The 14,720-nt window shown below is 42.6% G+C and overlaps 1 protein-coding gene across 6 annotated transcripts in view; it reads right to left on the bottom strand.

Moving 5' to 3' along the window:
- FOXN3 (forkhead box N3) overlaps positions 1–14,720 on the bottom strand; it is a 211,584-nt gene that overhangs the window by 101,599 nt on the left and 95,265 nt on the right. For all 6 annotated transcript variants that reach the window (XM_061997855.1, XM_061997857.1, XM_061997854.1 and 3 more), the window contains exon 3: positions 4,985–5,121. In XM_061997855.1, coding sequence (XP_061853839.1) covers positions 4,985–5,121 — 137 coding nt within the window. The remainder of the gene's footprint in view (positions 1–4,984; positions 5,122–14,720) is intronic.

The raw sequence follows: 14,720 nt of genomic DNA, 5'->3' as shown, positions 1-14,720 counted from the left end.
TAGCTTCAACAAACAACTGCGAAAGAGTGAAGCTTGTGACAGTAAAGCCAAAACCCACAAATATTTGCAGGAGTTGTTCCAGTAACAGACGTTTCCTAAGCAGCCAATCTATAACAGCCGTTCTCATTGGGAACACTTCTCAGTTTCACATCCGTGTAACAGCTTCAAAGTTCCCCATCCTGAGTGGGCTGTATGCTGAAGGCACACAGACAGGGTGAGTGCCCACAGAGTTTTGGCTGCAGTGGTGAGTGTGAGGTGCAGGCCCAGCAAAGGTCCTGCACCAGCACTGTCTGGGGAGCTCCTGCCACTCTGCCATCCCTTGCCCTCATCATTGGGTGGTGGGAATACTCGTGCTGCTGAGATGGAAGCAGAAATCTTCCCAAGAAGTGGGAAGACTGTATGTTTTCAGTCTTAAAATACGTAAATGGATTTTTTTTTAAGATCAAATTCAAATGTAAGCATGCCCAAGCCACATCTTCTACCATTTACCATAGGGCTTGCAGCTTGCAGCAATGGCAGGTCCTAATGACTAAAGCTTTTTTTCCTGAAATCGAAGTTCACAATTTTTTTCATTGTGTCTCTATTAATAAATTTAGAAAGTTAGACAGAGGTTCAAAATATTAAAACCTCCTTTTCTTAATCTCTACTTCTTTTATCAGAAACAAGTATCAGAAAACAAGACACTGGAGAAGTGCCAAACATTTAAGAAGCTCATAATAGTGATAAGAGACACTAAATTTGATAAAAGAGAAGCCACTCTGAATTTTTCAAATCCCAGGCTAGTAAAGTTTCATAAAATGTTTGGTCACTTATGTACCTGCAGCAGGGCCTTCTGTGATACGCTGGCCTATATCTGTAACATACACTTCAACAAGGCATGAGGAAAAGAAAACAAGATCACAAAGCCACACACATTTAAATTAAATACTCTTCTGGAAAGTGACTGCATGAAAGAAGCAGAGGCAGTTTGCAGGGTCTGGTCCCCTGCAGCCACAGAGGCTGCAGCACCAGCCAAGAGCTCGGCAGCACAGCGGAGCAGCTCTGCAGCACCCGCACTGCCAGTGACCAGCAGATACCACCAACACTGACTGCAGATTGACTATGTTCTCCCACAACCAAAATCACACTGCAGTTGAGTTTCTGCTCCACGTTTCCTGTCCATGTCAGCCCTACAAGGCTCAAGCCCATTCTGCAGAGGGCAGCCTAGCTGAAACACAGTGATGCACTCCAGATGAGATATGGTGTTCCTGGTAAAAGTGCTTTACATTAAAGCATCCATTTTTCAACATGAAGGAGAGAGCTTTTTTTTTACAAGACTGTATATCAGTGTTAATTCACCCTTGAAATTCATCGTAAATGACATCAAATACGCTTCAATTAGAAGAGTCAAATAAAAATCCAAAGGGTTTGTCTGGCATTGAGTACTGTTTTTTAAGAATACATATCCAATCCAACTTGAACAATTCACATTACCATATGTGAACACTTCTTACAGCTTACAGATAGATAATCTTCACTCTGAATTGCAGTAGCAATTCAATCGTGGTCTGCTGTTCCTTCTTATGTACAAAGACTACAAGGTTGCTATTTTATCCTGAAACTATGGCCTTATAAACACAGAGCCCAACGCCCAGACTTCCTGGTTTGTCATATGTCTAATTTCAAATGATACTGGTATAACAATCACTCAGCCATCCAAACATGTGGGTTCACATCATAAAACTTCATAAAAGGTCCTCCCTGTTACGTTTCTGCAGAATATTCCAGCGAGTCACAAATCTAAATTATTTTATGTAATTAACTCTCCTTGGAAAAAGAAAATCTGTCTGATCATCTTGCTTGGGATCTTTTTACAATATATTCCTGCACTCTGTGCTCAATTCACCCCTAAGCTGCTTACGCAGATACTAAACAGAACATGTGATTCTTTGTGTATCCTTATTCTTTTAAACATCTGATAAAGATAAGCAATAGGTCAATTTGCTCCCATGGAATCACACCAACTGATCCTCATAAACCTTGTAATTCCTTCGATTAATCCCGTTCCTAGAGGCAGGAGTAATATTGGTGAATTATCAGGTTCCAGACATATCTCATTAGTATCAGGTGACATAGTTTCTCTTGGTTGTGGGCTTCAGTTATGAAAGATGGATAGACAGCAAAATCTCTGCCACCCAAAGAATTTTTCTAGACATAGTATCTTCACCATCAGAAAAATTTCCCTTGGAATTTGTTACTATGACGATATATGCTGAGTGGATTTACATTTTCCACCCGTTACTGAAGTCTTTGTGCACATGAGAAAGCAATCACAGACATATGGGATTACTGTTTTTACAAGTGCACGGCGAACGTTCAACTCCTTGTGAATCTATCATATATTTGAAAAAATGATTTTGCCATGTAACTGCCAATGCATAATTAAATTAATTCAGCAGTCACTGATAGCCCAGACCTGCTTCACGTTGATGCTTCACCAGGTGTTAGTATATGAATAAATATTTTAGAAGGCCAAGGGAAGATTAAATTTTATTTGAAAGAGGAACTGCTGAAAGATATCCATCTAAAAATAACATCAAGACCACAATTTCTTCATACAAAACCCAGTCTCCTTTGGGCTTTTATCTGCCAAGCAATTGCTCCTGCAGGCATGCAAGCTCTTTGTTTTATGATGCAGTCATTACAAGGAAGATTTGAAAGCGCTTGGCAGCACAAGCAGTGTAGCAGCAGTTCTGACTTCCCATGGTCTCCAAGGAGAGGAAATTTCCTTTTCGGCTTTGGGACTCGCTTGTGGGTATTTCAGTAGCACCCTTCGCCCTTGCTCAGAATACAGCTCTGCCATTTATGCAGCTACAGCTGGGCATCAGTGAAAGCAGGCAGTCCTTCAAAATGCTTTCTTAAATCCCATATTGTTTGGCATGTGCCAGTACACCTCGCGTCTCCCACACAGGAAAACAGGCTACGAGGTTCTGGCCACCCATCCCAGTGTCCACTCTCACTTCAGAATAGGGCAGCACAGCTTTTGCTGCCCTAGGTGTCTCTACTGGCTTATTCCTGCAAGGGGCCCTTGGGCCAGTGCTGCTGCACCACATCCTTCAACCTAACCTGGAAAAGCTATCTGCCAGTAAACTGTACAGTAGTTCTGCAAAACCCAACCCATTCAGTCACACTTCAAATAATAAACTCAGCCAGAGATCCTCCTAGTTTCAACTGCATGTGCTTGCTGGATTGCTTTTGCTTGCAGGGATTAGAAGGGGTCAAAATCCTTCCATTTCTATGTCAGATGTGCATTACACTTTTACTTGATATGAGAATTAAAAAAAAAAAAACTGTATGAGAACAATTAAAATAGTCTTAAAAGGGCAACAGAAATGCCGAAGGGAGTGCTTGTTGAAACACACAAATTACAAATTTAACGCCATTATTCAATACACAGTGTACTTCTGCAAAGCACAGCTGCAGTGGGAATGCCGGGAGCAGGGGAACAGTAAAGGAGAAAAAAATCCCTTCTACAGGCGGCCCTATGGAAACTCCTTTCCGGGAGCTCCACATGAAGCCCGGGCAGCAGCAGCCTGCGCTGCTGCGGGAGCCCTACACTCCGGCAGGCCCCGAGTCCGCCGTTCCCTTCTAAAAAGGGAGAAATCGGCGGCCTTGCCCGCGGGCCCCGGCCTCTGCCGGGCGCAAACCCGTCGGGACGCGCGTTCGCCCACACACACGTTGCGGAGCGGCGGCCGCGGCGGGCCACGATCGCCCGTTACCGCGGCAACGGCGCGGCGGAGCCCAACGGCCGGGCCTTGCGCCGAGCAGCGCCGCGCGGCCCCGTGACGCAGCCGCACCTGCCCGCGCTACGCGTTGCCAGGGAGACGCCGCGTTGCTATGGCGACCATCACGCTCCTCGGGCGGCACGGGCGGGCGCGGCGGCCTCTCCCGCGCCAGCCCCGGCCCTTCCCGCCGCGGCACCCCGCCACAGCCCTCCCACCAGCCTCAGCACTGACTCTGAACTGGCTCCGGAAAAGAAACCCATCCCCACCCGCCGAGAGCCACCACAGTCCCTTCTTGGTCCTAATGATGCTGCCAAGCCCTGCTAGGGCTGGGTCAAGATACCTCCCTGGTTTTGTGGGGTGTGGTTACAGCACGGGCCGTGACCAACAGTTCTGACCCAGCCGCGATGCGCTGCCAACATCTGGAAAGAGTGAAGAAAACAACTTCTTGTATGAGCAGTGAGGAGGAAGCCGTTGTGTCAAAAGCGGGTGTTTGCTTCCCTCCTTGGTGGATCACAGTTGTTGAGTCTCTCCTTTCACTAATGTTAGTCACAAGCAAGTGCCAGATCAAAACCAAATGCAAAACAAATGAAAAATAAAACCACCCCACAGCTATTTTACTGCAGAAAACCGGCTCTTGCTCTCTCCCACACACCTCTAGGATAACCTTCAGGGTAGTCGTTCAACCCAAGGGGTGGGCATAACCTGCAAGCACTAGCCGAAGGAAGAGGTAACCACACAGAAGCTGTTTCAGTCACCTGAGTGCAGGGTTTGGGAGGAAACCTGAGGGTTATGCAGGCAACACAGCCCCTGTTGGGGGTTACCCTCTGGCTTGCCTGGGGGTAAAAACTGAGCCAGTCTCCTCTGAGCCATGGTACTGTACTTTCACCTCCTGTAAAGCGGTTAAGCGGACAATTTGGAGCTCTCCATTTGCTTCCATGCATTTTAATTTCAGGCGTTCTTTGCCAAGAGATTGTTCTGTGGCTCAGGCAGAAGCAGGAGCACCAGCGCGGTTGGGGTGCCTTGCTGCAGCAATGCAGCAGGATGGGCAGGTAAGGTGGCACAGACACTCAGCAAGGACAGGCTGCCACCAGCACTCCCAGGCTTTCTTGACTAGCACAGTTCCAAACTGCATCACTTAATGACATTCAACATCTTACCCAAGATTCATACGCAACACTGGATGAAAACATTTAGAGTTGTAAAATGCATCTAGTTCTTACCTTTGATATGCCTGAGGAGATGTGGGAGGTGTACTGAACACATGCGAATATGGGTGATAGGGTGTCTTTTTCAAAGCCTGAATAAGATTTTGTCTATATTCTGGGTCTATACACCACAAGGACCCCTTTCCAATACTCTGCAAAGAAAAAAGAATTAAAAAAAATCAAATATTTGATCTAATGGCATAGCCTTATTTATTTAGCAGTATTTGTCAGGAAAAGCAGTGGGTTTGCATTTTTTTTCTGTCTGACAGAGTAAACATAGTTTGCTTGCCAGAGATTATTGCTCTATTATTAATGTATTGCAACGGCATGATTTAAACCACACTTCTGGTGGGGGGGGAGGGAAGTAAACAAACAAATGTTTGGTTGCTTTTCTTTCCTCCTCTTCCCCACTCTCTTGTTACTAGTTAATATGATTTAACAATATCTGGCAATTTCCCCATCACCTCATATTGGAAAAATAAGAAACTACAGTTACTGTTAAATGGAAACTTTGAAGTAGATTCTTTTTGAAAGTGATTTTCTTTTCCTTTGCTGTTATACTAACAAGAAACAGGGCTAAAAAGGAGGGGTTTGAACACCCTAGCAACAGTTTTAAAAATAAAAGGATTTAATCCTTCAACCCACATGACATCAGTGCCATTATACTACAAGAGGAAATTAATCATCTTTTCTCTCCAAGGGGAAAAAAAATACCCAAAAAAACCCAAAACAACAAAAAAGCAGCCCACAGTATAATCAGAGTTTAAACCACTTAAGGGTGTTGTGAAATTGCGATCAGTTAAAACAACAGTTACTGTAATTATCCTTTCTGGACACCTGAGCAATTCAAGCAGCCTATCAATAATGCAAAGACTACACCAAAATTCAGTATTTATTCTGCAGTTACAAGCAGTGCAATTTCAGTTCTTGTCTCAATCCCATCAGAGGTCACAGTGCAGGTATTTTGAATTGCTTTGTGTGAGTTCTCAATCAGAAAACCAACTTTCTCTCAGCTCCAGTATAAAAGCACCGTCTGCCCAAGCATAACTAAAACCAAACATCCATTCTAATTATTGACTGAAGCCCACTGGCAGGCTTTCAAGGCATTGTCATAAGATTTTTTGTAAACGTTGATGTTATCTGGAATAGGCAGGGGAGGCTGCACTACTGTCTCCAGCCACTTTTCAATCCAGGACCATCTCTTCTTCACAACTCTGTTATCAGTGGAGCAAGGCTCAAGTTTCACATGTTGAAGAACAAACATATCAACACACACACATACATGCAAAAAAAAAAAAAATCACACCAGATGTAGGACATTCTTTTCTAAAGTCACAAGGAAGACCTAAAGCAGACACTTGTTTCCTTCCAAAAACTTGTCATCTTTGTGAAGCCCTACCTGCCTCACGCACTCCTGTGCCTCATTAACAATTTTAGGATACACAGTGCAATGTTCTAAGTGCTCCCCTGAACTTACAGACAGCAAATATGCACTATTTCTCCCCCTTTCTGGCCCCCTTCCACCCCGAAGAAAATGAGATATCTTCCCCAGCATCACTGGATGGCTGTGTAGGAGCATCTAGCGAGTTCACTGCACCCCATGAGACTTGGCTTGAAAGAAGAAGGGCTAGCACAACCCACAGGAGCCACAACCATGTTCTTTCAGAAACAACCACATCTGCTGGAGAGGATGAAGTAAGAACCATCTTCTGCATACTGCTCTGGTGGAACTGAAAATATGGGGTGAAGCCTCTTCAGGACAGCAGGGTTCAAGACTATCCCCTTTCTTCCCAAAGATGTCCTACTAGAAGGCCATTGAACAATCTGAGTAGAAACATCTTCCAGGTCCTGGTGAATCAAGGCCTTTGCACAGCCAAAAAGCTCAAGATTCAAGAGGCAAGAGAGAGAACAAGCAAGACTCACAGGCTTTCACCTCAGTAAAGCATTGCAGCAGATGACTGCAAGGTGCACTGCTGGTGTCAGTGGTGAAAGCTGTGTGCCACATCTCAAAGCAGTTTGGCAAAAAGAAGGTTGTAATATTTATTCCTCTTAAAAATGGGACAATGAGCCAGAGGCTTGACATAAGCCTAGAGAAAGTGACTTTTTAGGCAAAGGATAGAGTCAAAAATAGAATCCAAATCTCTCAAATTTCACTTCCGTGCTCCATCCAAGAGCCAGAGCAAAAGGAACATAAAATTTCCTTTTAAGCAAGTAACATGCAAAACTAGGAACATTTTTCAAGAGGCAACCTTTGCTGGATTCTTTACTCCTTACAACGCGGCATAAGCTTTTTTTAAAAAAAAAAACAAAAACAAAAACCAAAGCTATGTTTAAAGACCATCTACCTTGTTTGTACTTGCTGCAACACAACAGATTGTTTCCAAACTTCTTTGTTTTTTCATTTACTTTCAAGACAGACTTTTCACCTATCTGGAAGAGATTACTCCTCAAAACTCAGAGTTAGTTCAAGTTGAGGGCCTTACAAGATGAAGTCACTACTGAAGAATAACTTCAAAACCTTTCATTACTGTTAAGCTCAATTTGTTTGGCTTGCCTATATTCTTGCAAAAGCCAAAAATAATCTCACTAAAAAAACGGAAACTCTCCCACACAATACTTTTATTGAGAAGAATTATACTCCTTGTTAAAATGAACACTGAGGAAGCAGGTTTGCTATATTTTCACTGCAGCTTAGCTAACTTATAATTTAGCAGCAAAACCAAAAGCAACCTTAAGCAAAGCTCTCCAACCATGAAAAGTTCCTTTTTTAAGACAGTTATTTTTGTTTTTCCACAATCATACAAGAGAGCAGAAGTAAGAAGAAAACTGAAGTGTCATCTGGTTAAGAATCCTTCTTGACTGTCAGAGGTGTGAAGAGATTCGTTAACTGTCTGTTTAGATGTGTCATTAGTCTTCCTGTATACAGAGCAATCATGGGAAAGGAAATCATTGGAACTCAGACTCATCGGTTACTGATTAATTTCCATTTTATGACACTTAGCGTGCTGCTTCACTACCTCCTCCAAGCCAAAAGTCAATAGTGGCTCCAATCAAAAACCAGCAAGGAAGAGGGAAAGAAAAAAAAAAAATCCCTGGATTACATTTGTCTCCCAGGCAACAAGTGGCTGAGGAGTGGATAAGAGCCCTCTGATCATCTCAGCACTGGAGTGCTTTCAGACCTCTGACATGAAGCCTCCTTCCAGGGCCAGGCACCCTTCCTCCCTCCTGCCAGCCACTGGTTACTGCTTCTGTATTCATGTTTAAGGTGACTAAAACCAGGGAGAGCGTTACTACATTGCTACAAGTCCCCTTTACCTTCTCCAGTACTCTACTATAGCTGCAGTTAAACTACGTCAGAGGTACTAACAGGGAGAGAAAGCAACACAATAGAAGTTGCCCCTTAAAAGCTTTTGACTGAATACTTATTAATTAAAAAAAAAAATCTGAACTTTTCTATTAAGAAGAGAATCAAATCTGGTTCCCTTCTCAACAATGAAAACCAGTGCACTGCCATGAAAGGGTACATGATACTCTCAGTGCACAGCTGTTTTTTCTCCCAATGGATTGCATATAGAAGTTTCTAAACTCTATTTTGCACAGCCTATTAAGATCCAAACAAAAATGTTTGGTCATGTTTTAACAGACTTTTTTAAAAGTCCAAAATTGAAAAAGAAAATAATTAAAATGCTGCTTATCGGCTCTTTTAGTTGTCTTAGTTCAAGATAACAGCATTATCCTCTATTAAACTTCCTCACTGTAAAGATTTGGTGTCCATATACTTCCCAACCAACTGCTTGGCCTTACATATCACCTATGATCTGCCCAAGGATCCATAAAAAAATAAAATAAAATTGCACATTGAGCTACTTCCAAGGCCAATGGCTGGGAAAAAATACATACTATGTCTATATAAAAACTCCAGAAAATGTTTATTTGAGTAATTTCGTTCCCTGTTATTTTAGCACACACTTGAAATGTGTTAGGAATGCAGCTTTTTTTTCCAGGGTTGTTCTCTTCATTGCCATACAAACAGTCTGCTGAAAATAAAGCTTTGGGAAGAGAACAGCTGTCGGGACTGCAGAACATGTGGGCTCAGAGGGACACTGGCAATTTCAAATTGTACCTTCTGAAGCTCTGGTTACACCTTCACTTTAAGTGTGCATGAGATTGTGCTGAAATCAGAGAGAAGTGGCCCAAGGCACACACATCTTGCAGCAGCATCACCACTGAGAGGGTCCCTCAGAGAACAGACCCCTAAGTCTAAAAGGGATGTAGTGGGCAGAGGGGTCTGAGTTGGTGCTGCTGCTTCCCTGGTCCTCGCTGCATTGTTCTCCTCCCTGCCTTCTTGTATGTGACCAGTCCTTCTTCCACAAGTCCATTTGAGTCATTTTCCTCAAAGAAAACTATTTTACTGGCACAGTTTTATGTCATTTACACTCATTAAGCTGGCTCACATGAAGGGTATGATGAGCAGCCAGCACGGCTTCAAAGCAGAGGGAATGGGTGCAGTGAGCTAGGGCACTCTCCCCTTCTGCTGCAGGAGCCGTAGTGACATCCCAATGCATCTCTTGGAACAGCACAATGAGAAAGGAAAAACAGGACTCTGGCTGAACACAGAGCAGCAGAATAGTTACGGGCAACCCAGTGTGACATAGAGCAGGGGTACATGGGAAAGCTGGGGTGAGCTGAGCACTGAGGTTGCAGACATGGCCCAGAGGGAAAAACCAGGACAGCAGCCGAGATCAAAGACATGTAGGTAACACAGGGGAAGGCTTGGAGGCTGGGAGGAGAGGAACCAAAAGAACTAGGAGTGCATTAATGACTCTACTGCTCTGCACAGGTGCCCAGGCTACACCAACAAGCTGAACTCTTAGTTAAGGACCTTGTTATTTTAAACAAGTGAACAAAACCAAGACAACAGCTCCCCACTGAGTACCTCTGCCCTTTTTCTTCTCCACTACCAAACCAGGCCTGGCCATGGCTGCAGACTTTCCCGAACCAAAACTGTCAACAATATGAATTAGGCATATGGCAGCTACTCAGGTTGAACTGGTGTAGATGTACTCTGTCTTTGACAAACATGCCACATTGGTTACAGGAGTACTTCAGGAACTCTCAAAGCAAACAGAAAAAGCAGAAATTTCCTATTACTCAAAAAAAAAAAAAGACCATTTGCAACTAGCATCTGCAGTCTCAAGCTATTAAATCTTGAAATTATACTACTGTGACTTATCAGTCTGTCTAGCAGTTGCAGTCTTTAGCACAGTACCTGTGAATAACACTAAGGACATCTTTTGCAGTGATGAGGAAGCTTTTGGTGTCAGCATTCACCATTACCAATCTAATGCTCTCACACATGCAGCCTACTATTGTTACATGAGATGACCTCTTTGCAAGTAATAGTAGAAAGATTACTGGGTGTCAAAGGTTCTTACTCTAAAGAAATACTTATCCAGAGCTCAGTGTGCCCAGTTACCCTGCAATAAGAAAATGTTTCACACAGATCTGCCACCAAGTTTATCCATGAGAATGCCATACAACTTCTGCAGGTGTCAAAGCATGCCTTGCAAGCACACAAATGTCTCTGTAGGATCAAAAATAAGTAGATGACAGAAATACTCAAGATGTCACTACAGATTTTAAAACAAACATTTGAGTAACTACAGCCAGGATCAGAATTTGAAACAAAAAAAAATGTTTTAGACCAGAAACATTTTTCTGTGTGTAAAGCACAAGCAGGAACAGTATTTCTCAATTTCTACATCTGCACTACATTTAACATGGCAGCACAAAGTCATCAGCCTCCTGTTCACAGACTCCTGTGTCTCTGGAACCACTGCTGACTGCCCACACCTTTGCATGAAACTTTTGGGGGTGGTGAGAGCACACTCAGGGCTGCCAGGCAGCAAGGACCTGGATAAGCTCCCAAGAGAAGAGGCACATGGAAACATCTACCCACGGAAAGCGCAGTGCACTTCACACACCACTCAACACTGCAGTCACCCAAAACACAGTGATCCTTGACTAAAACTAGTTTCTGGATGGTTTCCAAGGACGGCAAACTAACATCAAGAACTCCTCACAAACACAAATTCCCTTCTTCCCACTATATGGGAAAAAAAAAAAAAACACTAAAAACCAAACCAAATCCTATTTCATACGGGCAGTGAGGGATTTTTGTGAGGAGATGGAAAGGCAGGAGGAAGGGAAGTAAAATAATTTCCAAGTGGCACCTCATGACATTCTGTCCTCAGCTCTGAAACACATGAAGAGGAACACAATAATCACTCCAAAATCCACCTCAGGAGAGAATGACTTGTTTAAGTTTATTGCACTACACAGAGACATCTGCCAAGTGACTTAGAAAACATCTCACAACACAACACAGATTACAAATCATTCACCAAATATGCTATTACTCTTCATGACTTACAAACATTGTACAGCCACTATGTGAAACAAAGTGTCTCATGATTATAAAATTCACTGAGACCAGAAAACCAAAGTCTACTGTGACCACTGATGTCATGTTTGACCAGCACTGTAACAGCAAGGGCTGAGAGGCTTTTTAACATCCAAAGAGAACTTATACAACCAGGAACACTACTCAAAGGCCTGCTCTGTGCTATTCACTTGCAAACAGAGCGTGCCTTAGTTTTTAGTTCATCTACCTGTTCCTCACATTAGTATTGTACTCCTTCAAAGGAAGGGCACCACTGCTAAAATGAGAGCAACCCAGAATTGTAGCTTTTTCATTTACATGAGGCAGAATCAACACACTAGTATCATAGCTGGGGCAAGATACTATGTAACGAGTTTTAAACTAGCTGGCAAATGCTCAGAAATACTCAAGACTAAAATACTGAAGCTGGTTTGCTGGTCTGTTTAGAACTGTTATCTTTACTTATTGGTATTTCAAAGTTATCAAGACAGATATAATATTGCTTGCTCTGCTGGCCTACACTGGTTCTCCAGTTCTAAAAAGTTTTTATGAGTGATCACAGATAATAGTAAACCTCTATCCTCTTTAACTGGTACCTTGCAGATGATGCTGGTAGGTTTAGTTGCTGCTTTTTAAAAAGAATGAACTAATTTGCAGGAAGACACAAACAGAGCATTTGAATCATCTAGTTTAAAAAAAAATAAAATCAATAGAGCTGCTGAGGAATTCCTAAAGAAAGAAAAACAAAACCACTGCCAATGACTACTATTATTATAAAACACATTCCACAGATCCACTGTAATCTCACATAAAAATTACAAATAACTATTCATGCAGTTTAAGGGTAGATTTTCTTCATTTTCTTCCAATGTATTTAGCACAGACCAGGGAAATTCTGTTGGACAGTTTCAAAGAATTGCAAGACAGACCTTCAGAGCAATTGTAATGAAAGTAACAACTGCATTGTAAGCATTTAATTTTCAGAAATCCACACACAAAATTCCCCTTTCCTATGAATTCAAAAGAGTTAGAAACTTTCTCTGCCCTTCTGATGAAAGTTTGGCAACACTATGCAACAGCTTGACACCAAGAGCAAAAGAAAGTAGTAGCTGCATGCAGAACAACAAAGCCCTCACACTCACCTCTCCTGCATGTTTTCAACTCTTTTCTCAGGGAATTAATAGTCACAGTTCTGCTTAAGCACAAAGGTGAAAAAGAGCTCTGACTAGCTAAAACAAAATAATATGACCATAAATATACGCTCATTTAACGCATGAAATTAAAGGTTTGATGGAAAGCCTTGCTGGAGTATAATGTTCAACCCAAGTAAACTAGTTGCACCAAGAAATCAACAGTTTTTCTCAAGAAAATGAAAGGTTGAGGCTTTTAAAATCTTATTTTGCTCCAAGTATAAACACCCATTAGCTCAAATCACACTAGTCCAAGCCTCTCCTTTCATGCTCATTTCTTGTTATTTTATCTCATTTGTTCAATGAGCTACCCCAGACATCAACACAACCATCAACCTTTTAAATCCCTGGTTTGCCTTTAGGAAAGTGGTCTAATTCTATCCCAAGGGGTGTAGGAACATTAACCATCTCCATTCCTCTGATGTCCTTCCAGTTACAAAATGGGCACTACCTTTATGACTGGAGAGATTGAATAAGTAACTTCACTGAGAATGGTAAGTATGATTACAGTGGAAAAGGACTACTTAGTCTCAAAACAAAGTAATAGTAAAAAAAAGCCCAACCACCTAAATGGGAAGCCAAGTATGCAAATAAAAAATGCTACAAGAATAAAGAGGCCAGACCAGTGCTGCCAAATAGCAGTTGGAGAAAAGGAAATCCTATGATATTACATTTCCAACTTATCTCATGGCAAAATGCTTTGCAACACAAGAAAGTGCTACAAAAACTCACACTGTCCAGTGGTCTGCTAATGTTCAAGGAGTTCAAGTCTCACCAGCAAAAGACAAGTTTTCTTTGTACCTTTGGACTTGTATGTTCTATCAGAGTGAAAGGCCCTGCTCCCTTCAGCAGTGCCTTTAGAGCCTGCCCACCACACAAACTTTTGAAGAGAGCCATGAGTACAGCCATGGGCACAGGCTCTGTGGCTTTCCCTGCTTGCTACAAGTAGGGCAAAGAAACAGTAGGTGACATCTCACAGCCATGTCTGCAAGACAGCACAGGAGTGACTGCATAGACAGCTGAGGTTTTTCACAAGTGAAGGCCTTCAGATGCTCTTAAACAATTTTTTTTTACCTCAGCAGTCCCCCTTGTGACAACAAAGAAATCAGAAATATCTTCTAGTGTGTGGCCTAGACACCCAGCAAGTCTGAGGTACTGCCAAAGACTGTTAACCCAAGGTGTGTGTGTCCCCAGAGTCCAGGCTCCTGATCTCACAAAGGGCATTTCAACACTAGGTCTGCCATGATTTTCTAATATTATTTCAAGGATGGTGACCCACTGCCAGGTAACATTATAGGCACAGCTGGTCCCCTGCTCCTCCAGCACACCAGCACCTGTATGCCCGTTTGTATAGGTAACCCCGCACAATACTATTGCCTATACAGCCAGCAGTGGATCTGCTAGACCTCATTAGCTTCCAACTGCTTTCATCACAAAACACTTCCTTCAACAGACTCAGGAGGTGTTGCATTATGTCACCCAACTCAAAGAGCCGTATTTAGCCTGTTAAATATCTCCTTGTTGAGTTTATATGCAACAACCCTATAAAGCTATTAGGTTGCTATATAGAAAACCCACAAGCAACTGAAGAAGGTAGTGTCATTAACTGCCTTCAAATAATGCCTGGCTCCTTTATAAAGTAGTAGTATATTGTTGCATGTCAGTGCCTAGCAACACCAGATGCTCCCCAAAGCCTCCCTGGGCTAGGCAAAGTCCATGTGCTAAAGAAGACAGGCCATCACACTGCTAGGGAGGAACAAAGTGCAAGATCAGACACAGGAAGACCAGGATAGCAAGGCAGGAGAGGTCAGAAGACAAGCCAGTCAGCATGACGGGCTGTCACATGGCATACTTGAGGGAGATTAGGTAGTAAGTAGAATTAATATTCGGCCTATAGAATTTCTTTGTATACAAGGAAAGTGTAATTATCCCTACTCCACCGAACAGACAATAAAGGAGATGCAGAAACAAAAGAATAAAAAAGAAATGTTCAAGGTCACCTATGAAATCAAAGGCAAAAGAAAGAAGAAAAAACGCCCCTGAGATTTCAGACCAATAGTGCATTTAGTGAGGTCTGCTAATTTCATGTCAGAGAGGCACTCATTTAAATATCCACTGG

Source organism: Colius striatus, chromosome 6 (assembly GCF_028858725.1).
Source record: "Colius striatus isolate bColStr4 chromosome 6, bColStr4.1.hap1, whole genome shotgun sequence".
NCBI classification, from domain to species: Eukaryota; Metazoa; Chordata; class Aves; order Coliiformes; family Coliidae; genus Colius; species Colius striatus.
This window is presented reverse-complemented; position numbering and strand designations above follow the sequence as displayed.